Source organism: Phyllostomus hastatus, unplaced genomic scaffold (assembly GCF_019186645.2).
Source record: "Phyllostomus hastatus isolate PE091 unplaced genomic scaffold, TTU_PhHast_1.1 phas_scaffold_78, whole genome shotgun sequence".
Classification (NCBI taxonomy): Eukaryota; Metazoa; Chordata; class Mammalia; order Chiroptera; family Phyllostomidae; genus Phyllostomus; species Phyllostomus hastatus.
Window position 1 is genome coordinate 66,498,136 of NW_025334041.1, and position 24,569 is coordinate 66,522,704.

General features: G+C 42.1%; 1 protein-coding gene across 1 annotated transcript in view; it reads left to right on the forward strand.

The window, feature by feature from the left end:
• The window catches only part of VWA3B (von Willebrand factor A domain containing 3B), a 204,174-nt gene that overhangs the window by 100,537 nt on the left and 79,068 nt on the right, over nt 1-24,569 (forward strand). The window contains exons 9-14 of the mRNA XM_045826975.1: nt 4,475-4,668; nt 10,035-10,189; nt 12,614-12,752; nt 13,798-13,929; nt 15,503-15,601; nt 18,738-18,920. Coding sequence (XP_045682931.1) covers nt 4,475-4,668; nt 10,035-10,189; nt 12,614-12,752; nt 13,798-13,929; nt 15,503-15,601; nt 18,738-18,920 — 902 coding nt within the window. The remainder of the gene's footprint in view (nt 1-4,474; nt 4,669-10,034; nt 10,190-12,613; nt 12,753-13,797; nt 13,930-15,502; nt 15,602-18,737; nt 18,921-24,569) is intronic.

Genomic DNA, 24,569 nt, shown 5'->3' on the forward strand with positions numbered 1-24,569 from the left:
CAAATCCAACATCTGCAGGGCCAGCAGGCCACAAGCTGGAGATGTATTGAAGAGCTGGTGATGCTGTTCAGGTCCAAGGGCCATCTGCTATCAAATTCTCTTTTCCTCAGGGGAGGCCAGTCTTTTTTCTCTTAATGTTTTCAACTCAATGAATGAGGCCCATCTGCTTTATTTAAAATATATGGATTTAAATGTTGATCTTGCCTAAAAAATACCTTCACAGAAACATCTAGAATAATGTTTGACCCAATATCTGGGTACTGTAGTCCAGTCAAGTTGACATATAAGATTAATCATTGCTACCCTGCCTGGTGTGGCTCAGTTGGTTGGAGCTTCATCCTCTAAACTGAAAGGTTGAAGGTTCAGTATCCCGTCAGGGCACATACCTGGGTTATGGGTTTGATCCCCCTGGTCAGATGTTTATGGGAGGCTGATTGATGTTTCTCTGTCTCTCCCTCTACCCCTCGCTGCCATTCCCTTCCTCTTTCTCTAAAGGCAATGAAAAAATGTCCTCAGGTGAGGATTAAAAATAAAAAGATTAACCATCATTGTGGCGCCAGCAATTATGGTGGTGGTGAACTTTTGATGGCTGGGAGCCACTCAGGAACCGCACCTTGAGGGGAGGTGTGGGCACTGATATACTGTGCCCACTTTGTCATTATGCCATAGTCTGGCTATCACAGTGATGTTTCAAAAGCATTGGCCAGTAGGTTCTGAAATTGATAAGTAGGACACAGAAGAACAGGCCAGTTAATTCTGTGAGATAGATATGATCTGCCATGTGCTTCTCCTACCATAACTGAGAGATAATCTTTAGTGATCTGTCACATAGAAAAGGAAAGCAATGTAATCAGGATGACCTGTGAGCTCATATGTTTATAATAAATAAAGGTGTTCCTAGGCTGCGTAAGTGAAAAGTTATCTAAATTTTTGTTGCGCGTGGGTCACCGGCTAGCAGTGACCACGGAACGCTGTGGATGGCTCGACAATAAACACGCGAGAAATAACAACATGCACAGAGACAAACTAGTTTCTGTGGGGAAGTAGGGACGGAATGGCCACCCCCCCTAGTGGGGAGCGCGCGATTTACAGTCCATACCTGCTTTTATTGGGCTCATGCTACATAATAACTCAGGTAAAGTACAGTACTCATTAGGGGAAGTAAGGAACTATAGAAAACAAAGAACTCTGCCCGTCTATTGAGTTGGGGGTCAAAGAGCTGTAAGACTGAGGAACAAACTTCCTTCCTCCTAAGACCCTTCTCATTCAACTGAGAGCATTCCAAACAAAGAAGGTTTCACAGTAATTTACATGTTCTTTCTTAGGCCTGATCACCCCGGGAAATCCGCACTTCCCAGTACCGAGCTGTACTACCCTGTCATTGTTTCAGGCTTAGGTGGAGCGCGGGAACTAAGGCCACCGAGAGATAAGGAGATTTTCTTCCAGACGCTGAGAACTCAGACTTTGTCAAAGCCGAGGAGTGAGGGTCCATCACCCCCCTTTTGCTGCAGCCCCCCCCCCAAGTCCTTCTTTTGGGGGGCCTCCCAAAGTGATCGTGCCTGGCTTGGGTTGTTCCCCCCGTGGGGAATCTTACCCGTCTTTGGCTAACCGACCAAGCTTTTTGGGGTTCAGCAGCAGAAGCAGCATTCCTGCCAGGAAGATAAGCTTTTGTCTCCTTGCCGGCTCACGGTTCCAAGGGCGTTCCCTTAGCCTTAGCCTAGGCGGGGGTTTCAGCTTCTGATACCAGTCAGGGCGGTTCCCAACAAATTTTTAATTCAGATAACTGCAGGGGAATGGAAAGAACCTTTAGCAGGTGACTCTAATAAAGAGATGAGGTCCTTCCATTCCCTGTTAGGCAAAATGAGGCTCAGCTACTAATTGGTATAATTTGCAATGAAAGTAAAAAGATTTTCCCCTTTTGCTCCTTTCTTCAGCATTGGAGAACCTAGGCTGTCTTTTGGCTGCCCTCTCTTTCCTTTATGAAGTTCAAGTTGCTTTGGGGTCTTCTTCTGAACCCCCTTCCTGGAGGATAACTGGTAGCCTGAGTAATGCCCTCAAGGTGACTGTGCTGAGTGGTCCTGGGTGACACTAGAAAGAGTCAGAAGTTAGTCTCTGGATCTTCAAAAACCCTTGTTAAAATTGATGTGGTATGTTTTTAGGGAATTCTTTTAAGGTAAGCTGGAATTGATCATTATCATTTATAAAGGATTCTTGTTGATTTAAAAGAAGTCACGCCAAAACAGAGCAGAAGGTTGTGATTGTGTGTGTGTGTGTGTGTGTGTGTGTGTGTGTGTGTGTGTTGCTATGGAAATAATCGAATAAAAATTGTATTTCCCATTACACCTATTGATTAGAAAGAAGAGAGGTGAATAATAAAGTATGAATAAAGAGGAGACAAGGGCTTAAATTAACAATAGTGAGGAAAAATAACCACCCAAGGGGTTTCTCCAAGGAAGCGGATCTCACTGAGTAAATAGCTCTGTTCCCTTCATGCTGCTTCCTTGTGGTGCAGGTGAACCTGCAGAGGAACTTCAGGGATCAGAAGCTTCAGGAAGCCCCTGGTTGGAGCTCCTGGGGTGAGAGGACACTTTGTGAGTTACATAGAAACCAACTGCTGGCACTGGGAGCTGTACCAGAGCAGCTTTTGATGCCAGATTTGTTTAAAGTTCAAAAGTCAAAAACAGGGTTCTTTGAGATGGTCCAGTTCCAATAGATTTCAGAGTGTATTGTTTAAAAAGTATTTTATTAATATGTGAGGACTTGGCTCACATGTAGGACTAATGGACAGATCCTTTACACATTACTGAGAAATAATTGACTTGAAAGTGTTTTGTCTTCAAATCTTATTTTAATTATATATCCCCTTAAATATGGTAATGGGTAAGAATGAATAATATTTTTGTTTTCCTAATAGTAAGTGCTACTATTTAATTAAAAGTGTAATTTGACTTGAATCTATGTCTGGTGGAAGCCTAAATGATGGGATCACCATCTCATATTTTAGAAAGCTCTTTCTATCTTAACCCAGGTGCAAGGCTTGGCTGCACAGTGCAATCATCTGGGAGTTTGAAAAATCCCAGTGTTCAGACCAATTAGAGCAGAATCTAATGGGTGGGGCCCAGGAAGCAGTATTTTTAAAACTTCTCAGAGAATTCCAGTATTCAGGGTTAGAACCACCAATCTACGTGGAAATAAATTCTATAGGGCTGGTGGACACTTGGTAATACACTTTGTGAAAACCCACCTCCCCAACATTCCTCCTGGTCTTCCTAGAGCTCTGCTGTCCCAATGGGGCTAAAATCTCAGGGTCCATTCTGTCTTCCTTCCAGTGGCATGCAGATAAGTGTTTACCAATCCACACTTTGGAATAAAAAACCCCCTGACTTGTAGCACATGCTGATCTCCAGATTTTGTAAACACAACCAGCATGGTCCATTTTACCTGGCAGTGTGCTCCCACTGAGCAAGGGGCTGGAAGGAGAGGTGTACTGTCCTCTCCCAGGCCAATGCAAGCCTGCTCCAGACACCAGTGCCTCCTTCTCAGCTTCACATTTGTTCCCTCTCTCCTCTGTGCCACCCCAAGATACTCCAGTCTCCCTAAGGTAGCACTATGGGGTTTGTGCCAGCTTGTGTGAGAGCTGGCTTACATGGTTTTTCTGCACAGGGAGCATAAAACCTCCTCCTGCTTAAAGAGTATAGGAAACCTTTGGAAAACACCAAGGGAATGTGTCAAAGGCTGGGAATATTTGGGCAATTGGCCTTCTGGATTATACTTGATCCTGTGAATCTGACTAAGGTGTGTTGTCATAGATCAGCTTCAGGTGTCTGAGCTGTCATATGAAGTTTCTGAGCCTACAGAATTGAGGGCCAAGCTCTGCATCAGAATAAATCCACCAAGGGAACTCCTGGCAGGCAGCACACCAGTCTGCTGGGGTTGACTGACTTCAACTTCAATGTGGGTTACATGCCTCTACTTCTCCTCCCTCATTACAAAGCACTTCCAATGGCTTTTCTTCTTGAATGGCTTCCACACAGCAGAGAAAGCTCAGTAGATGCTACCTTCCTTCGGCAGGTGAAGAATTCGCTGAAACTCAAAAGAGGTTAAGTGGGATGACTTGACCAAGTTTGAGAACTTGCCCAAGTTCATAAGTGATGGAGACAGGATTTGAACCCAGACTTTCTGACCCCAAGTTTAATACTCTCCCAACACACATCCTTGGTTTGTTGGCCATCTCCACCTCTGCATGGGGCCAGTCAAATTGGGTAGAGGAGAAAAGAAGATGAAGAGTAGCAGATTCCTGCCTTCCAGTCTTGTGAATGAATTCTTTGCCAGTCCTGCTTTCAAAAGCATTCTTCCTGAAACGAGTGGGCCCTCACAAAGAATATGTTCCCCAGCTTGGTAAATATTAGGGTGGGGTGAAATATGAATGGCTTATGTAATATGGATGGCTAATAAATTGTGATTCCAAACATAGAATCAGGAACCTCCATTGGAAATGAATCAAATCCAGAAGACATCTGGGACTCTAAGAAGTGGCTGCAGAAATATGGCTTAAAAGCCCAAAATCTGTCATTTTATGATGTCCTTGCTGACTGCTCCTTCCGCCATGCTGATGGAGTTGTTGATATAAAAGCCAAGCCTGAGAACGAGTACATACAGACCAGTGCGGTAAGTGCACTCCCGGTGGAGCTGTGGCCTTCTCTTGATACCCTAAGCAGGTAGGTAAGGCCTCTCTTAGACCAGAACTCATGGCAGGACCAAGGTTAAAGGCCACATGGAGGGAAACTGGCTGCGGTTTCCATGCAGAAGAATGTTCCTTCTTCTTCTCATCATATACTCTTCTGAGTGGAGATCAACTCTGGGAATGGTTCCTTGAAATAAGTGAATTATACAATAATTATACATAAGCCAAGAGCTGGGCTTGTAGAAATTCAGGAATTTTGAGTCTCAAAATTATTCAACAGTATTTCTAAAGAGAAGCCCTTTGCTCCTCCATATTGAATAGAAGAAAGAAACTACTGGTAAATATGCCCAGAGCAGGCATTCCTAGTATGGCCCTCTTGTATTGCCACTATCCCCAAGATGCACTAGTCTTAGACTACCAGCCCGTATTTAGAAGATTCCCAATAAACACAAAATCAGATTCTTTAAGGAGTTATAGCACTGGAAGGGTGAATATTGAGAACTTTTGAAAGCTGTAATTCTGTTATGTCAATGAGTCAGAAAAGGGTATAGCTTCTCTAAATGCCTGACTCGGGCTTACAATGGAAGGATGATGATCTCTAATAATGGCTCCTAAATATCAGCATACATGAGTCAGTAGGCACAGGGTTGGAATGCCAAGAATTTGCATTTATAACAATCTTCAGATGATGCTTTGGTCCAGGGAGCCACGCTTTGAGAAATACTGATATATAAATAAAAACCAGAACTATCAAAAGTTAGAATTACAGAAAGACTAAAAAGGTGTCACAATATGAAACAGAAAATTGGGATAAAAAGAATGTTCTAAATTTATTAAAACTGAAGGAAATCCCTTTGAGAAGGTGGTAAAGGCCCAGGTACCCACTGTGTAGTGTGCTAAAATGCCAACAACACAGCAGACCTGCCGGTAATGTCAACTTCACAGACACGACTGGGAGAGGAACTCAGATCCTTCTCCAATGCAAGCCACTTCGTGTTATTCTCTGAGTCTCCGATGCAATGTCAAGATTGTCACTGAGATGTCTGTCCAGTCAGAGGTGAAACCCTAGTCTCTCTGACACTCCCTGGGCTGCCTGCGCAGGGCTCCTCAGGGAAGGGCTCTTTCTTTCAGGGTTACAGTAGCCACATGATGTTGTCTGTTTGCCCTCTTACTGCTGTGTGTTGGCAATGAACTGCAAGAAGGAAAATAGAAAAATTCAATTAGAAGAAAAATGCAGATTTGACACCAGACCTGTTTCCTGGCATATCTACTGGGATGCAGAGTAATTGCTGCATTGCAAGAAAATCTCATTTGTTTCCTCCCCAGCACAGTTTTCTGATTTTGTAGACATTATTCAGTACTGTTATTAGTTCAGGAAATCAAACTTAACTAAATTTTCATTGTTTAAAATACATTCAGACCTGGATATTTAAAAATATAAATCCCTGTCCATTTGAACACAGCTCACTGCAACCTCCTGGCAATGTGGTGGTGCGCTCAGGTTTCTCTCTAATATGATTTTTCTCCTGTTCTTCCTTGACAGTTTTATATGAAATTTTATAGGGAGAGCTTGAATAATTTGGCTTTTAAATGGGGAATTTTACCTCAAATTTCTTGTTCTATCAAATACTAATATAGTAAAGGTTGAGAAATATATAGTACAACTATCTTCTTTCACAAATATTGGTGAAAAGGTAACAATTTTATCTTTAGTATTTGGTGCTACATATCTGAAACTGAATTTATACTAAAAATTATGATAAGTTAGGAAGAAACTGAGGCTGTGAAATAAGCAGCTTATTTAGGGTCCTCACATACTCCCACTGGGCAGGCCCCTAAATTTTAACTATAAAAACCAGTTTGTAGGTTTTTATACTGACCTAGGAAACTCATTTGCACTGAGATAAATGACTAAAAAGGCCTTGCTGTGTAGCATTCTAAGAAAAATGAGCAGGTAGGAGGAGGGGACAAAAATTTATTTCTAATTAGGAAATTTCAGGCAAAGTTCAGTAACTTGGTATTTTGGGCCACCCCCAAAATCACATCACATTTGTGGTTGCTTATGCTGCTTATGTACCAAGCCAGCCCTGATGTTCAAAAGCCCACTCTAGTATTACCATTTGCTCCTCTAACAAATATTTATTGAGCCATCACTCTATACCAGGCAGTGGGGTTTGGTAGACAGTGCACCAAATTTGGAGTAAGAAGACCTGGGTATGAATGCTGTTTCTACCAGTTATTAATTATGAGATGTTGAGGAAAAATTTAGCCTCTTTGAATCTCACCTTCCACATCTGTAATGTGTGTGGTTTAAAGTCCAAATTTTAAAAATGAATGTCATTCCCTGATTGGGTGGCTCAGTTGATTGGAGCATCATCCCATACAACAGAGTGTGCAGGTTCAATTCCCAGTGAGGACATATATACTTAGGTTGTGGGTTTCAATCCTAGTCAGGGTGCATACAGAAGGCAACTGATATCTCTCTCTCGCTCTCTCTCTCTCTCTTTCCCCTACCCCATCTCTCTGCCCTCTCCTCACTAAAACAATAAACATAACTTCAGGTGAGGATTTAAAAAAATGCATGTCTGAGCACAGTGCCTGGCACTTAGATGTCCAGTAGATGTTACCTGCCTTCTTTTCTTTATCAAAAACATGGTGAGTCAGAAATGAGCATTTATGGAGTGCCCATGTGCTTTCTATATAAGGTGAATGTGCTCTCATATCACACATGAGAAAACAAAGTCACAGGGGCTCTGAAAGGCTAGGCAACTTACCTGCCATCTCATGGCAGGTGGAGGCATAGCTTGAACTTGGATCTGGTTGGCTCTCACACTGTGCTCTTCCCATTCTGAGACTGTGCTGCCTAACAACTGTATTCACGTAAACTTATGGTCTGGTGTGTTTCTATTTGCAAGTGCTTAAGACGCAGTTGGCAGATGCCATGTGAAGAGATTGAGTGTAGGGAAACCTCTCATGTGCCTCTCATCTGCAGGAATGTGTGAGAATGAGAACATCTTTCTCCTTCCCTCTTGCACCACTGCGGAGGTGTGGTTCCCCTCTCTGCCTGCCTTGGCAGCATCAGGGCTGATCTTATCATGCCCTTCGAACCCTGTTCACGTCAGTCACCACTGAACCCCTGAATCTCATTCATGTGTGTCTCTGACCTCCCTTCTCTGAGCCTCCTGCATTCCTCCCTGACTCCTAGAACTCTTTTACTGTGACCCTGGACCTAGAAGTCATCAGCAAACCACCCCCACCCAGAGCCTCAGGCATTCTGAAATGTTCCCTTCTTCTGCTTGTTTGGGTTCTCTCAAGGGCCCTGGTTTCTTTGCCCATCTCCTGTGGGCCTGGAGGTAGGCCGTCACCTCTTTGCTGCTTGATCATTCTCCTGCCCTCCTCCCATGTAATCAGAATGTGGCTGTTACCTACTGAGGCCCAGGTTATCTCTATCAATCCTTGAAGATTAAGCTTCTGGCTTGCTATCGCTGGCTCTGTTTCAATTCTTAGTAAGGTCAATACCATGTGAATTACCCTTCCAATAGCCTGATCTTTCATTTCTCTGACCTACTCTTCTCTAATGGCTTTCTCCTCCACTCCATGTCTACCATTCTTGTCATAGGCATATCCTTGACCTTGTTGTTTCAAATAGCTGTGTGATCATAAACCACATAATCAATTTCAAAGGTCCCACTATCTGATGATCACTTTTTTAAGTCATTTCCTCTGCTGCTCTAATTCCATCAATCTTTCAACCCCAATGGGATGTACAATCTGTTGTTTCTACCATCTTTTTTCTGTTCTCTCCATCCTTTAGTCCTGCCATATATCCTCAACTACTTTTCTCTCGTACATTATTATACTCCCTGGCAAAACCCCAGCCCTGGTTAAATCCACCTTCCTCTCTTTTCTGCCTTATACCTGTGCAGTTGACTACAGTAGATGAAATGGAGAAAAACACACAGCCATGGTGTCTGGTTTCACCTTAAATCCCTGACCTGTAACTTCAGGTGGATCTTTTGTGCTGCACCACAATCCCACTGTCCTCTCCCAGTCCACTCAGACTTGCATTCTGCAAGGTGTCTAGCTTCTTCCTCCTCAACTTCAACATCTCCTCTATGCTCATTCTCAGCAGATGACCTTGTTCCCATTTCACTGAACGTTGTAGTGAAAATCCATGAACACCTGCCTCAGAGCTACAAATCTCCCAGCATCTGAGTCTGTGTTCTCCTCTTGTTTCTTCTAGGATGGCTGAGCTGTCCTTGCTTCTGTCTAAGGCCAAGCCCTCCATGTGTTCACTGATCCCTGTTCCCTCATTCATTCATTCCCCCCTTTCTATTTTCTGTCATCAGTATTGCTCTGATTTCTAGATCTTTCCCATCAGTGCATAAATATCGTGTTATTTCTCCCATATTAAATATACAGTGCTTTAATCTGTTTGCCTCCAGCTCTGCCTCATTAGCCTCATTCCTCAGCTCCTCTTTAGAATTCAATTCCCTTAGAGTTTTATACATTCCCATTCTCCAATTCTGTGGTTCTCCCATGCTCTCTTAAATGTACTCCAGTCAGGTGAAAGCCCCCTCTCCACCAAAACCCACTCTTTTTAGGGATACCTGAGTTGCTAACTCCAGGGGTCAATTCTCAGCCTCTTCCTTGGCCTGTTATCAACATTCGATATTGTTTGATTACTTCCTTGAAATTTTTTAAAAGATATTAATTAATTAATTAATTAATTTATTTATTTATTTATTTTTAGAGAGAGGGGAAGGGAGGGAGAGAAACATCAATGTGTAGTTGCCTCTCATGTGCCCCCTACTGGGGACCTGGCCTGCAACCCAGGCATGTGCCCTGACTGGAAATCAAACCGGTGACCCTTTGGTTGGCAGGCTGGCACTCAATCCACTGAGCCACACCAGCCAGGGCTGAAATTTTTTTTTACTTGCAGAAAATACACTGTCCTGTTTTGCCTTCTACCTCACAGCTATTCTTTCTCTGCCTTCTTTATTTCTTTCCCAAACTCTAAATGCCAAAGGGTCTCAAGACACAGTCCTCAGACCTCGTCTCTATCTGCACTCATTCTCTAGGTATCTCTAGGTATGCTGGAAATAGTAGCTTCTCTGGGGCACAGATGGGATTGCACGTGTCTTTCTGACCCGCATTCATGACTTCCAGCACTAGTCTCCGTGTCGGGCAAGCCCCAGTGCAAGTTTGGTCAAACCAACAGCTGAATGATTTTACTGCAGGAGTGAGTGCTAAGAGCTGTATAAATAAGGCAGAGATAGAGGTGCCACCTGGAGACTTTTCTTCTGGGGAGTGACTTCTGAGTGGCTTCTGTTCTTTGTGCTTTCCTCAGGAGACCAACAAGAAGATAGTCCATGCGAAATACTGTAGCAGATTTGTCCATGTGCCCTGGAAGGATGGGAGCTTGGTCCACGTCTGCATTACCAAGGAGAAGTGCACATGGTACAGTGAGAGAATTCATGCAGTCCTGGCTCAGATCCAGCAGAGGTTGGTGTGTTTACAGGATGGTGCAAGTGCTCTAGTCTCTCTTGAAATTCAAGTCTGTTTGATCTCTTTGTAAAGCTTAACCAAGAGAAATGGCCAGTAAACATATTAAGTCAAGGTTGCCACCTGATGGTTTGCTAGTAGCCTTGTTAATAACAAAGGGTGACGTTTGGATTCTGACTCTGGAAAACAGCAAACAAAAATGGAATTATTATGGTGGTTGCATATCACCATAGAAAGCTAAGGAACGCTTCTCCTCATGTCTTGAATTTGTTTTTGGCCACAGGTATTGAGACTGTATTACATCTGTCCTCTGTACTCTTGAATATATTTGATTTCAGGGTAACTGTCACAATGTGAAATATCTGAATATAGTGGAAATATATATACAGGGTCTGACACAAATAACACCCCTTTTTATTGCAAAATCTTTTATTACAAAATCACAAGGGTGTAATTCTATAACATAACAATATCACACTCAAGCACACCATGTGACATTTTAGGTGAAATGTTCAAATTCAAACTATAAATTATTACACCCATATTATCACCCTACCAACCACACTCAAGCAGGCCTTACTTCTGCCAGACCCTGTATGTATTACAAATCAGCTAAAAATAACTCTATGTGATCCTTCTCAACCCTGCTATTTCCTAAGATCTGGTAAGGCTAATGAATCTGGTGTACTAATACTGTAACCTCAACCTCAGACGCATGGGGATGATCTACCTTCGGGCTTTCACCTGGCAATGCCAGGGGACGGCTTCGGATCATGAAGACCAAGTCCATTTAGGTGCATGGGCTCTGAGGTCAGATAGAGCTGGAGTCTAGTCCCAGCTCTGCTACCTGCTGCATGACTCTGGGCAAGTTAGTTATTGTTTTGGGTCATCAGTTTCCTCATTTATAAAGTGGGAATATTAATACCATTTAGAAATGTATTCTATGGATTAGATTAGATACTAAATGTGATAAGTGTAGGCCAGTACCCAGCCTGTAGTAGCCACTTGGAAATGAGAATTTCCTCCTTTCTTCTGTGTCTTCTATTATAAAGCTTCAAGCTGCAGACATCTGTCTCCACATTAAGCCTTCAGAGCCCCAGCTTCTCAAATCCAGCTGGTGATGGGTTACTCAGAAAAAGTAATCCTCATGTGTGGAGTCTTTTCTGCTTATAGTTTTAGGGTTGATTTGGGGGGAGAGTAGTTGGGATTTCAGATCTGGGGAAAAGGATGCTGCTTAAAGACATTGCACCTGGCAGCTGCCAGGTCATTTTGTCCCTCTCATTGCACCAGGTGTCAAGGGTTGTTGGAAAGTTTTCTCTCCTCTATTGTCTGTAGAGAATTGGTATCATCTCTCCCCTAAATATATGTGGAATTCACCATTGAAGCCATCTGGGCCTGGAGTTTTTCTCTGTGGGAAGGTTTTTAACTATGTACTCAATTTCTTTAAATACTCATAGAGGTGATTTTGGTAATTTATATCATTTTTATTTTCTAATCAGTCTGGCTAGAGGTATTCCATTTAACTCATCTTTTCAAAAAACCAGCTTTCAGTTTCATTGTTTTTTTTCTCTATCGGGTTTTCTCCTTTCTGTGCCATTTTTCTTTCTCCTCATTACTTTAAGTTTTTAAAGATACTTATATCACAGATTTGAGAACTTTCTTTATATATAAGCAAGCACTTGTGTAATCTTTCTTCTGAGTATCTCTTTAGCTGCCTGCCTCTCACAAATTTTGAAATGTTTTATTTCCTTTCATTCAGTACTCTCCAGCAGTTTGTTCTACAAATTCTTATTGCCTAGGCCTTGCTGAACTCTGAACTTGATTTCAAATATTTTTCCATTGGACTGTCCCTCCCCCTGGCTTTGCCTGCAGCTGTGAATTTAATTTTGCACCCTGTGATGACAGCCTAAGCCTGTGCCACGGAAGCTGTGCTGCTCAGACAGCTGCCTGGCACTTTGTTATTACAGGGACCTGGGGTGGCCTGATGTTGAACATATGTGGCACTGACACATTAGGAACATGCTGGCATTACTAGCGTGACTGTGGTCACCAGGGCTAGGAGACCAAAGGGTCTGAAGTCATAGCTGAGGGATGACTGGAAATAATTTACTCTCAGATGATGGGAAATAATTTACTTTGACTTTGGAACCCAGTGTTGGATTTATTTTTCTGCTCTGTTAATTTTCCTAGTTCTGTTTTACTTGGATTGATGATGGATAGAGGAAGGGGCTGATGAGGGAGTCAGCTCCAGTGTAGGATTTTCCACAGAAACCTGTCAAAGTGAGTGATTAGTCCATTCACAGAAGATTGTATATGAACAATACAGCACAGCTCTGGCCTCCATAGGTGCATCACTCAGTTCTTAGGAAGATGCTTTCCTTCCACAGGCTCCAACCATTCACTTTCAAACTATTTCCTGCCTAGGATTAAGTGGCTACAAGATGGAAGTCAAATCCTTTTTGGGAAAGTGTCTAATGATTGCATCTACATCCTCATTGATACATCTCACTCAATGAAGGGCAAACTGGACTTGGTGAAGGACAAGATCATCCAGTTTATACAGGTTAGATGGAGCTATCAGTTCACCCATCTGGGGTCCTGTGTATCATGACAGTATCTCCACCGATCATCATCTGTTCTGGTTAGGGGAGGTGCACAGGCGAGGTTTGCAATCAAGTATCCACAGGAAAGCCATTGTAGGGAAAACTCCCTTTTGTCAGTTAGAGAATCATCATTTCCCCTTTGCAAGCAGACCTCCCTTTGATGGGACCTTCCTGCAACACCCGGGTTACCGAGGGAGTGTCTGTGTCCACTGCTGCAGGCTATCTCTATCCTGAAGTCTGTGGTGTGCACACACCTCCACGGTTTTGTCTTTAGGTTGTCATTTGAATTTTAATTTCCAATATTTATGAGGGGTGGTGTCTGCACACAGGTCCAGCATTGATGGTCAGGAGCCTCCTGCCCTCATTCAGCCTGTGCCGCCTCTGAATTGCAGGGCCTGAAGCAGACAGCCCCTGTTTCCTAACTCCAAGTTCCCACACCTGGAAAGGGGCAACACAGTGCTGTCATGAGTCAGTATTATTGATGTATTATCCACAGAAAATAATTGTGGGGAGTGTTGACAACTAGAAAATACAACTTTTAATTTGGTAATCCTCTGCTGGAGAAATATGGGCTGATGGAAGGCAAGTAAATAGTTATATAATGTAATAAGAGCCTTACCAAAAAGGTGATGACCAAAATGTAACACTGTTCTGGATTTCTTTTTCTTAAGCATATTGCATTTAGTGTGCATATGTGATATATCATTAATCAGTATTAGAAATAACATTTAATGTCACATTATATATATTGGTATTAACTTATGTATGTCATACATAATATATATTCATGCATATATACATTTGTAAAGTTTTAGTATTCAAACTATGTATAAATTTTACTTAAATGTCTTTTGTACTAGAAAAGATTTTCCCTATTGAATGTAAGTTTTAGCTTCTAGAAGAGAGAATACATATTATAGTAATTACAATTTATCAAAATGATCTGTCCTAATATTTTCTTACATTTGAGTGGTTTGATGGTTAAATAATAATTGTCTCTTACAGGAACAGCTGAAATTTAAAAGGAAATTCAATTTTGTGCAGTTTGCCACTCAAGCAGTTGCTTGGCAGGAAAAACTTGTTGAAATCAATGAAGACAATTTGAAAGGGGCTCAGTCCTGGGTTAGAGACATGAAGGTAAGATGGAGTCTGGGCTGGGAGAGGCGGCCGGACTTGACCACCTGCTGAGGTCATCCTGGAGAGAAACGCTTGAGGAAGGGTTTGCGGCTTTGAGCTGCAAAGATGGCAGTGGCTTCACATAGACACTCATTTGGTTTATAAAGATTGTGTTAACCAAGCGATTTTCAATGGTGTGCACAGGATTTTTAAAACGTGCAGTACCTGGCTATTTAGCCAGGGGCACTGACCTCTTTTCCCTTAGGCTGTCAAATTAAAAAATGACCGCAGCCAATACAACAATAGCCGTCTGGTGTGAATGAATCAAATTTATACCTATTTTTTGTCAGATTGGCAAAATATATCTCTTGGTGTGCTGCAGAATTTTAGTAATTAGTTTGTGTGTGCCATGAGAGGAAAAAGGTTGAACATTGCTGCATTAACCCAATTTCTTTAGTCAGTATCTCCACTAGGGCTGTGGGCCTCTCAGCAGTTCTGAGCCCAGCACCTAGGCCTGTTCTTCCCGTCCCTTCCTCTTTCCTTCCTCCAGCTGTCCTGGGTTTTCACCTGTGCCCTAAGGGTGACATGTTTCTGCCCTTCTCTCCACCTCCCCATCACACACAGTTTAAGGCTTTTGTTTTATAGGGGAGATACAGGCGAGGGGGGTCTCTGGAGATTCAGGTTCCACTGTCCCTCTTCCCCAGTCCTGCCCCACGAAGGAGGCTTTCCTGGGACTCTCCCAGTCTTTTCTGTGAGCGCTCTGGGGCTTGTGATGAAAAAGCCTCCAAGAGAGCATGGATTCCCTCTGCAGTCATGACATCCAGGCCTTTACCCGGTAGCCAGTATACACCAGGGCAGCCTCTGACAGTTCACCAACCATCCCAGGGAAACTTTTCTTACAAGTGTCTGGCTGCATCCTGTTCCAGAAGGCCAGTGCATGGCATCTTGCCTGACTCTGACGGTGCCCGTCTCCCCCCACGTTTGGAGCCAGTTGGCTGCCCTGTGACCTGAGCACTCCAATGGGTGTAACAGCAGTTCCCTGCTTGCTGTTTGTCTCGCTGTTCTTTCATTATGAGTTTTGGAGTGACACTCTTGCCAGTGCTCCATGTTCCTGGGCAGAAACTGTGGGAGTTTTTAAATTTACAATTTCTTTGTTGTACCTCCAGGTTGCTAATGATACCACATTTGTGTTTGCCAAATCTTGGGTGTTGTGAATCAATCCTTGTTTGAAACAAACATGATCCCTGCCAGAGTGTAGTCAGGCTGCGTGTTGAACCTGTGTTGACAGCTGAATGAACGGTAACTGGCTTAGTTCCTCCCATAGAAACACAGAAAGGTAGAATTGCATTAAGAGCTCTGTCGTCAGGACAGACGTGCACAGCCCTGCTGCCCAGCAGTCTTGGGACCAGCAGGAGGCAGGCCTTGTGCCATACCCAGGGGGTTGGCTTCTTGGAATTCTGGGCTTAAATTATTATCTCAATATAGTTTTTAATGTAGCTTTTATTTCACAGGTACTTTCTTTTTTGGAAGCAGTAAACATTTGTTTGAGATCTTTCTTGAGATTCAAGTGTGTGCTTGGTATTCTTTTCTATAGACTGGGAGTTCCACAAACACTCTGAGTGCCCTGCAAATTGCTTTTGCTGATAAGGAAACACAAGCAATCTACCTTTTGACAGATGGGAGACCTGATCAGGTACTTATCAAAGTTAGGGACAAAGAGGGACTCACCAATACCCTGCAAGTCAATGTCAGGAATGGGTTTGGGGACTTTTTGAACTGTCATCTGACAGCTGTTAAAAGATGTTTCCTTGGCTGAGGCTTGCAGAACTGAGGTGAGAAAATATACAGAGGAATTCCTTTGTCTACTGAAACACAGAGGGACAACTCGTATGACCCTGAGTGTTGTCTGGCTGGTGTGCCACATGCCTTTAGGACCGGAGAACGCTCCGGAGAACCTCCTCCCATGCGAGGAGGCCTCCACCTGCCACTGAAGACTGGTTTATATTTTATTATAAACTAAGAGAAGATTCTTGTTGATTTTTTTCCTTTGGGAACACTGAATTTAAACATGTCACTGCATAATGGCCTTGATTTTATGCTTAATTTCAACTTAGTGATCATTTAAACAAAAGCATGCCTTTCTAGTTGAATGTTCTTTGTTTTGTTTAGCCTGACTGAAACATTTTTTAAAGTTTTAGCAGAGTCTATTCATCTTTGAGCTTTATGAATGACAGACTAATGCTCTGGGTGTTAAAGAAATATACAGATTTATAGGCCAGTACAATGTAAATTAACCACTAAAGCAAATTAGTACCAACTTGTTTCCTTCATTGGTAGGTGTTTGCATATGAAGACAGCTGGACAAATAGTATAAAATATCATGTGTCCTATGGTCCAGGGATTAAACAGTAAAGCAACGGGATTTACTGCAGCATTAGATGTATTATGGCAGAGAAATTGTATGTAAAGTAAAATTTTATTTGGAATGGTTTTCCCATCAACTTCACTATACTTTCTCTTCAGAAGCAATGTATTGTACCCTGTTTATGTTCTATGTGTAGTGTCAAGGTTTTAGGCTGCAAAGATGAGTAATATCCCTGCCTGCAGGAAGCTGACACTTTAGGGAGCATGCTAGGCATGTACAGTTAACTCAGACATGATATGGAGACTGGGCTTGCTTGTGCTATGAGATGTCTGGGAGTATATAGTGATGAATTTTGCTGTACGAGATAGAGAGACAACCACACAAGTTTCCGCCAAGGAAGGGACATTTCCAGCGATGTCTGGAATAAGGAGAAGGAGTTTTATAAGAGATGACTGGCATTCTGGGTTGAAGGAACAGAGGGGCTGTTCAGAGAAACAATGTGAGGAATAAGGGCAATGATGGAAGAGTGTCAGGGCAGAGTCTCCAAAGTTAGGTTGGGGAAGATTGCAAAGGTCCTTGAATGCCACATGGAAAGGATGATTTTACCACAGGCTGGGGGGCAGGGGGTGGGGATCTTGTGCTCAGAGGAGCATATGGTTCTTTCCATCTGTATTTTAGAAATATGCCTGCTTAGCACCAGGGAAACACTAGATCTTGATATACTGGTATGGGCCCAGCTTGGATAGGAGCAGCAGAAAGGAGGGGAACCCCTTCTCCCCCTTCAGAAATGAGATCATAGAAATAGCCTCAAAGGACTCGATGACTAATTTGGGAGAGGTTTGGGGGGCAGAGGAAGGAGAAGAGGGAGCAAAGGAGAAAAAGGTCAAGATGACTGATTTATGATCATGTTATTAACTGATTAGAATTTAAAAAGGAGCAGGTTTGGGGGTTGCTGAGAGACGAAGCTAAGTGGGAGAACTCGTAGTCTGTGGATGTCCAGAAGCTCTGAGAAATAGGGGCCAGATATGTTTATTTGAAAGTCATCTGGATAAGGGGTCCTTTTCTTTTTAGTAAACTTTCACTAATTGTATTGCAATTTAGAAAATACAGGTAAGCATAAGCATAAGAAAGAAGAAAAATTAGATAATTCATAATTCAGCTTTGCATCCTGCTTTTTTCTAATATGTGGAGTTTTTTCAAATCATGAGAAGTTCTTTAGAAATAACATTCTCAATGAACCATATTCCATTATACAGATTTAATAAACATTAATTATGTTTACTTAATTTTTGAATAGTAATACATTTACATGGTACAAATTACAAAGGAACAAAAGGATATATAGAGACAATTCTCCTTTCCACCCCCCGTTCACCAGTTAAGAGGCAATGTGTATTACCAGTTTCCTGTATCTCCTTCCAGAGATAGTTTGTTTGCAAGCATGTAAGTACTTATACACGTTTCCTTTAAAAAATATGCAAATGATACCATGTTCAACACACAATGCTGACCTTTATTAAAAAAACAATTTACCTTAGAGATTGCTTATTATCATTTCAGAGAGAGCTTCCTCATTTATTTTACAGCTGTCTACCATCCTATCACAAGGCTATTGAGCTATATCCCCTGAAGATAGACATTTAAGTTGTTTTCAATCTTTATACACAATGTTGCAAAAGTAACTGCATATATATCATTTTGCACATGTATGAGTATATCTGTAGTGCAATTTCTGAAAGGTGCACTCAGTCAAAATGGTATATGTTTTCATAGATACTGCCAAATCACACCCACCCCCCAACTAAGAAGATACACCGAGTAATATTCCTGCTAGCAAGGTATTGAGAAGGCACAGATTTTCCAAAACTATATCACAAGACAGTTGTGAGGATTAACATTGTGCCTCAACAGAGTGCCCAGCTCACAGAAGGGCTCTTAATGTCTCTTTGTTTGCTCTCTGTGGGAGACACATTGTCCATGTCTTGTCTGAAGCTGGAAAATGCTCTTTTGGTGGAGACCTTTAGGAGCCACATAAAGGTCCAGTGACCACACCCAGTAGCATCCTGATTGTCGGGATGTTCTATTCATGGCTTCTTACTGCAATACTTTAGGGAGGCCTAATGCATAGCCCATGACCTTGAGAGCATGGCTTCTAAGTTTAGGTGCACCTGAAGCTGGGTGACTTGGTTAGCCAAATCTTTCTCCAGATTCTTCTTCCCACCCTCACAGGGCAAGGGCCATGTCATGGGTCTCTGTACTCTGTCAGTGTTTGCTTCCCTTACTGAACTGAACTGACATCTTTCCAAGATGCTACTCACTGCTATATACTGTAGGGCATTACTAGTTGAGGTTTCACTCTCCAGAGCAAATACTAAGGGATTTAACATTTTATTTTTTGCTTTCTCCTTTTCTCTCTTTCCATGTCCTCTCTACCCCAACCCCACCTCAAAACTTATCATTTTAGCCACCCGAAATGGTTATAGACCAAGTCAAAGTGTTTCAGAAAATTCCTATTTATACCATCTCCTTCAATTACAATGACAAGATTGCAAATGACTTTTTGAAAGAACTTGCTTCTTTGACTGGAGGAGAGTTCCATTCTTACGGATTTGGCTTCAAGGATCCCTGTCCTTCAGAGGCTGTTCAGGTAAGAACTTGATGAGCTGAGAAGAGTTTTCACTCAATTGAACATTGCAGTCTGGAGGCCCATGGACAATGCCTTAATTGGGAAAACAGCAACCATGGATACAATTAAGCTGAGCAAATGAATCACTTAATAATAGGAGTACCAGTGTTTCTCAAGGGCCATCTGAGCTAAAGACACTTGTTAAAATGCAGATTCCTGGGTGCTACTTCAGAGTCACTAAATCAAGCTCTAGGCATAGAGGCCCAGGAATCTTAACATATTTGGTGTTCTTCTAAGCTTTTTTTCTTGTGGAAAGTTTCAAACTTACAAAAGTAGAAAAATATATGGACCTCCATGATGTGTGGGTCACCAGCCAGCAGTGATCACAGAACGCTGCGGATGGCTGGTCGAAATGCGAGAAAAACATGCACAGAGACAGACTAGTTTCTGTGGAGAAGTAGGGACAGAACGGCCACCCCCTCTAGTGGGGAGTGCGCCGATTTACCGTCCAAATTGGCTTTTATTGGGTTCATTTTGCATAAGAATTCAGGTAAAGCACATTACTCATTGCGAGGAAGTAAGGATCAAACAATAGGTAACAAAGAACTCTGAGGGTCTATTTTGAGTCAGGGTCAAAGAGCTGTAAGACTTTAAGGAACAAACTAACTTCCTCCTTGGACCCTTCTCATTCAACTGAGAGCATTCTAAACAAAGAAGGTTTCACAGGAATTTACATGTTCTTTCTTAGGCCTGGTCACCCGGGAATCCGCCCTTTCCAGCACAGGGCGGCACCACCCTATCATTGTTTCAGGCTTAGGTGGAGCAAGGGAAGTAAGGCAGCCAAGGGATTAAGAGATTTTCTTGCAGAGCAGGAGGACTCAGGCTTTGTCAAAGCCAAAAGGTGAGAGGCCATCACCCCCTTTTGCCGTAGCCTCCAAAGTCCTTCTTTTGGGGGCCTCCCATGTGATTGTGCCTGTCTTAAGTTGTTCCCCCCTTGGAGAATCTTACCCATCATTGGCTAACCGACCAAGCATTGGGGTCCAGGCAGGGTGAGGTATGAAGGAGCAGAGGCGGCACTCCTGTCAGGGAGATAAGCTTGTTTCCTTGCTGGCTTACAGTTCCAAGGGCATTCCCTTAGCCTTAGCCTAGGTGGGGGTTACAGCTTCTGATACCAGGCAGGGTGGTTCCCAACACCTCCATGTACCCATCAGCCACATTTAACAATTATCAACATTTTACCAAATTTCAGGAATCTGTGTTTTTAACAAGCAGCCCTGGGGATGCATATGTGAAATCTGTTAACCACTGCTGTTTGTAGGCATTTGTGGGAAACTTTCAAAAAAATTCAGATGCTAGGTAGTCGTCTTCTAACTTCTTTGACTAAGTAACCATTTAACCAGCTGACAAAACAATTCATTCTAATGTGCTAATAGGAGGAAGTAAAGTTCTATTTCCTAATCATCCAATCTTGGCCTAAGGATATACATTTTAAGAACACCCTTCTAGAGACTGTGTTTCTCAACTTGTTGTCTGTCTTGAAGAGTGACTTTAAAACCAGGTCAAACCAGAGTACTAATTAGTGCTTGCATGTGAGGAAACTACTTGAGTCTGGGGAATGAATCATCCAAAAGGATTGACTGGAGGCAGTATAACTCGGAATTCACACAGACCTGGAAATAGTGACTACTCCCATAAACTAGACTAGAAAAGCTTATAATCCCCTGGTCCTTGGGTAGATAAACAAAAGGGTGTTGCATCAGTGTTGGGAGCAACCTAACACTGCTCCAGTTCTGCCTAGAAAATCTTACACACAAGAACTAAAAGGATCAAATTTCTTCCAAGGAACTTAACTGCATTCATGAACAAACTTCAAGAGCTCACCTAGTTATAGGAAAGCAAAAATACCCACCACCCAACAAAGTAAAACTGAAAGATTTTTGGCATCCAATCAAGTAGTACCAGGTATGCAAAGAAGCAGGAAAATACAGGTCCATAGTGGGGAGAAAATGTAAACAGTAAAATAAAAACATACCCATAACTGACTCAGATGTTAGTATCAGTGCATTAAAAGTTATTATAGTTGTATTTGTTCTGCTCACAAAGTTAGGGAGAGACAAGGAAGATACATGTAAGACACAAATCAAACTTATAAAGATGAACCACAATGTATGAGATGAAAAATACATGCAATGGGATAAACAGCAGATCATACATTGAAGAACCAAGATTAGTGAACTATAAGGTAGCAATAGAAACTATCCAAAATGTAACACAGAGAAAAAAAGAATTAAAATAAACACAAAGAAAAACAGGCATCCATGAGCTGAGGAAAAATTCAACTAGCCTATTAAATGTGCAATTGAAGAAATAGTGGCTAGAGATTTTCCAAGTTAGATTAAACATATAAACCCACAGATTCAAGAAACATAAAGAAAAGTACATCAAGTCACATCAGAATCAAACTTCTCAGAAACACTGACAAAGAAAAAAAATTAGAGAGAAAGAAAGCACATTATGTACAGAGGAAGGATGTTCATAGGATGTATAAAAGGATGACAGCAGTTTTCTCATCATAAACAATGCAAGTAAAAATACAGTGGAGTAACGTTTATTTTAATTGTTGTTCAAGTAGTTTTCTGCCTTTTACTCCCATACCAGCTGCCCCCCTGCCCTACCCACCTCCCTCCCATTTCCACCCCTCTTGTTTTTGTCCATGTGTCCTTTATACTTGTTCCTGCAAACCCTTCCCCTTTTCCCCTGAAATTCCCTCCCCTCTCCCCTCTGGTCACTGTCAGCCTGTTCTCTGTTTCAGTGTCTTTGTTTGTTTTGTTGATTATGTTTCTGTTAAAGGTGAGATCATATGGTATTTGTCTTTCACCACCTGGCTTATTTTGCTTAGCATAATGCTTTCCAGTTCCATCCATGCTGTTGCAAAGGGTAGGAGCTCCTTATTTCTTTCTGCTGCATAGAATTCCATTGTGTAAATGTACCATAGTTTTTTGAGCCATTCACTCACTGATGGGCACCTAGGTTGCTTCCAGCACTTGGATATTGTAAATTGTACTGCTATGAACATTGGGGTGCATAGGTTCTTTTGGATTGGTGTTTCAGGGCTCTTAGGATATAATCCTTGGAGTAACATTTTTAAAGTACTCAAAGAAAAACTCATCATTTTATAACCTATATGTTGTGGAGATATCTTTCAAAAGGGAAGGTGAAGTAAAGACTCTTAAAAATATACAAAAACCTAAATAATTCATCACCAATAAACCTTCAGTAAAGAAATGTTAAAGGGGGTGACTTCTGGCAAAGATGGAGGCATACATATATACTAGGTCTCCTCGCAATACTAAAAGAAGGACAACAACAAATTTGAAGAGAAAAAACAACAAGAACTTCCAGAAAATCAAACTATATGGAAGTCCAATAACCAAGGAGTTAAAGAAGAAACATTCATTCAGACTAGTAGGAGAGGTGGAGACAGACAGCTGTCTTATAGTGGATATACAGCAAGGCGTTGGCTGGCTGACCAGGCAGTCCCACATTTGCATGCAGATAAACCAGAGGGAACAACTGGGGCATGAGACAGACCATGCAACCCAGGGTTACAGCACAGGAATTTATTGAAGGAAATAAAGCCTCAAAACCTCTGGCTGTAAAAACCTGTGGGGGTTGTGGCAGATGGAGAACTCCCAGCCTGACAGGAGAGTTTGTTAGAGAGACCCATAGTGTCCTACAATGCACACAAACCCACCCACCTGGGGAATCAACATCAGAGGGGCCCAATTTGCTTGTGGGTAGAAAGGGAAGTGTTGAAAGCCAGCTTAGAGGCAAGCAAGTAGCATTGTTCCCTCTTGGACCCCTCCCCCACATACAACACCACAACCAGGAAAGTGGGTTGCCCTGTCTTGGCAAATGCCTAAGGCTCCGCCCCTTACAACATGACAGGTGTGTTGAGACAAAGAAATATGGACCAAATTAAAAAAAAAAACAGATCAAAACTCCAAAGAGATAGTCAACTTATCAGATGCAAAGTTCAAAACACTGGTAATCAGGATACTCACAGAAATGGTTGAGTATGGTCACAAAATAGAGGAAAAGTGAAGGCTGTGCAAAGTGAAGTAAAGAAAAATATAAAGAGAACCAACAGTGAAGAAAGGAAACTGGGATTCAAATCAACAATTTGGAGCAGAAGGAAGAAAGAAACATTTAGCCAGAACAGAATGAAGAAACAAGAATTCAAAAAAAATGAGGAGAGGCTTGGGAACCTCCAGGACAGCTTTAAATGTTCTAACATCTGAATCATAAGGGTGCCAAAAGGAGAGGAAGAGTGAGAGCAAGAAATAGAAAACTTATTTGAAATCATAATGAAGGAGAACTTCCCTAATCTGGCAGAGGAAATAGACTTCCAGGAGGTCTAGGAAGCTCAGAGAGTCCCAAAGAAGTTGGACCCAAGGAAGCACACACCAAGGCACATCATAATTAAATTACCCAAAATTAAAGATAAGGAGAGAAGCTTAAAAGCAGCAAGAGAAAAAGAGCACTTACTTATAAAGGAATTTCCATAGCTGATTTCTCCAAAGAAACCTTGCAGGCAAGAAGGGCTTGGAAAGAAGTATTCAAAGTCTGAAAGGCAAGGACCTACATCCAAGATTACTCTATCCAGCAAAGCTATCATTTAGAATGAAAGGGTAGATAAAGTGCTTCCCAGATAAGGTCAAGTTAAAAGAGTTCATCATCACCAAGCCCTTATTATGAGACATGTTAAAGGGATTCATCTAATAAAAAGAAGATCAAAACTATGAACATTAAAATGATAACAAACTCACAACTATCAATAACTGAACCTAAAAGCAAAATCAAAAACAAATAAGCAAACATCTAGAATAGGAACCAAATCACAGAAATGGAGATCACATGGAGGATTATCAGTGGGGAGGGGGAGGGGGGAAAATAGGGGTATGGGAAAAGGTGTAGGGGATAAGAAGCATAAACGGTAGGTACAAAAGAGACAGGGGGAAGTTAAAATAGTATAGGAAATGGAAAAGTGAAATAACTTATACATGTGACCCAAGGACATGAATTAAGTTGGGGTAATGCTGGTGGGAGGTGAGTGCAAGGTGGAGGGGAATAAAGGGGAGAGAAAAATGGGACAACTCTAATTGCATAATCAATAAAATATATTTTTAAAATTTTTAAAAATTAAAAATAAATGTTAAAGGGGAGTTCTGGTCAAGATGGAGGCTTAGGCAGACATGCCTCACCTCATTACACAATGATGAGAAGGAACACAACTAACTTAAAAATTAAAACACCCAGAAGTGCCAGAAAATCACCCAGAAAGTGTGGGAAGTCTGACAACGAAAGATTTAAAGAGGCTATATTGATCCAGGTGGTTAGGAAGGTAGAAGACAGGGGAGTTGGGGCAGAGAGGACTTGGTGTGGTAGTGAAGAGGCAGTGGTGGAGAGGTGGCAAGGTGGCCACAGTGGGTGGAACAGGCAGCTCCACATTCACATGTGGTGGGTAAAAACTCAGGAGACCCCTTGTGAAAGAATGAGCCCAGTCCCCAGGCCAGACCACACAGCCCATCCATCACCAAGAAAATAAAACCTCATAACTTCTAGCTGTAAACCTAGTAGGGATTAGAACAGCAGAAGAAACTGCCAGGA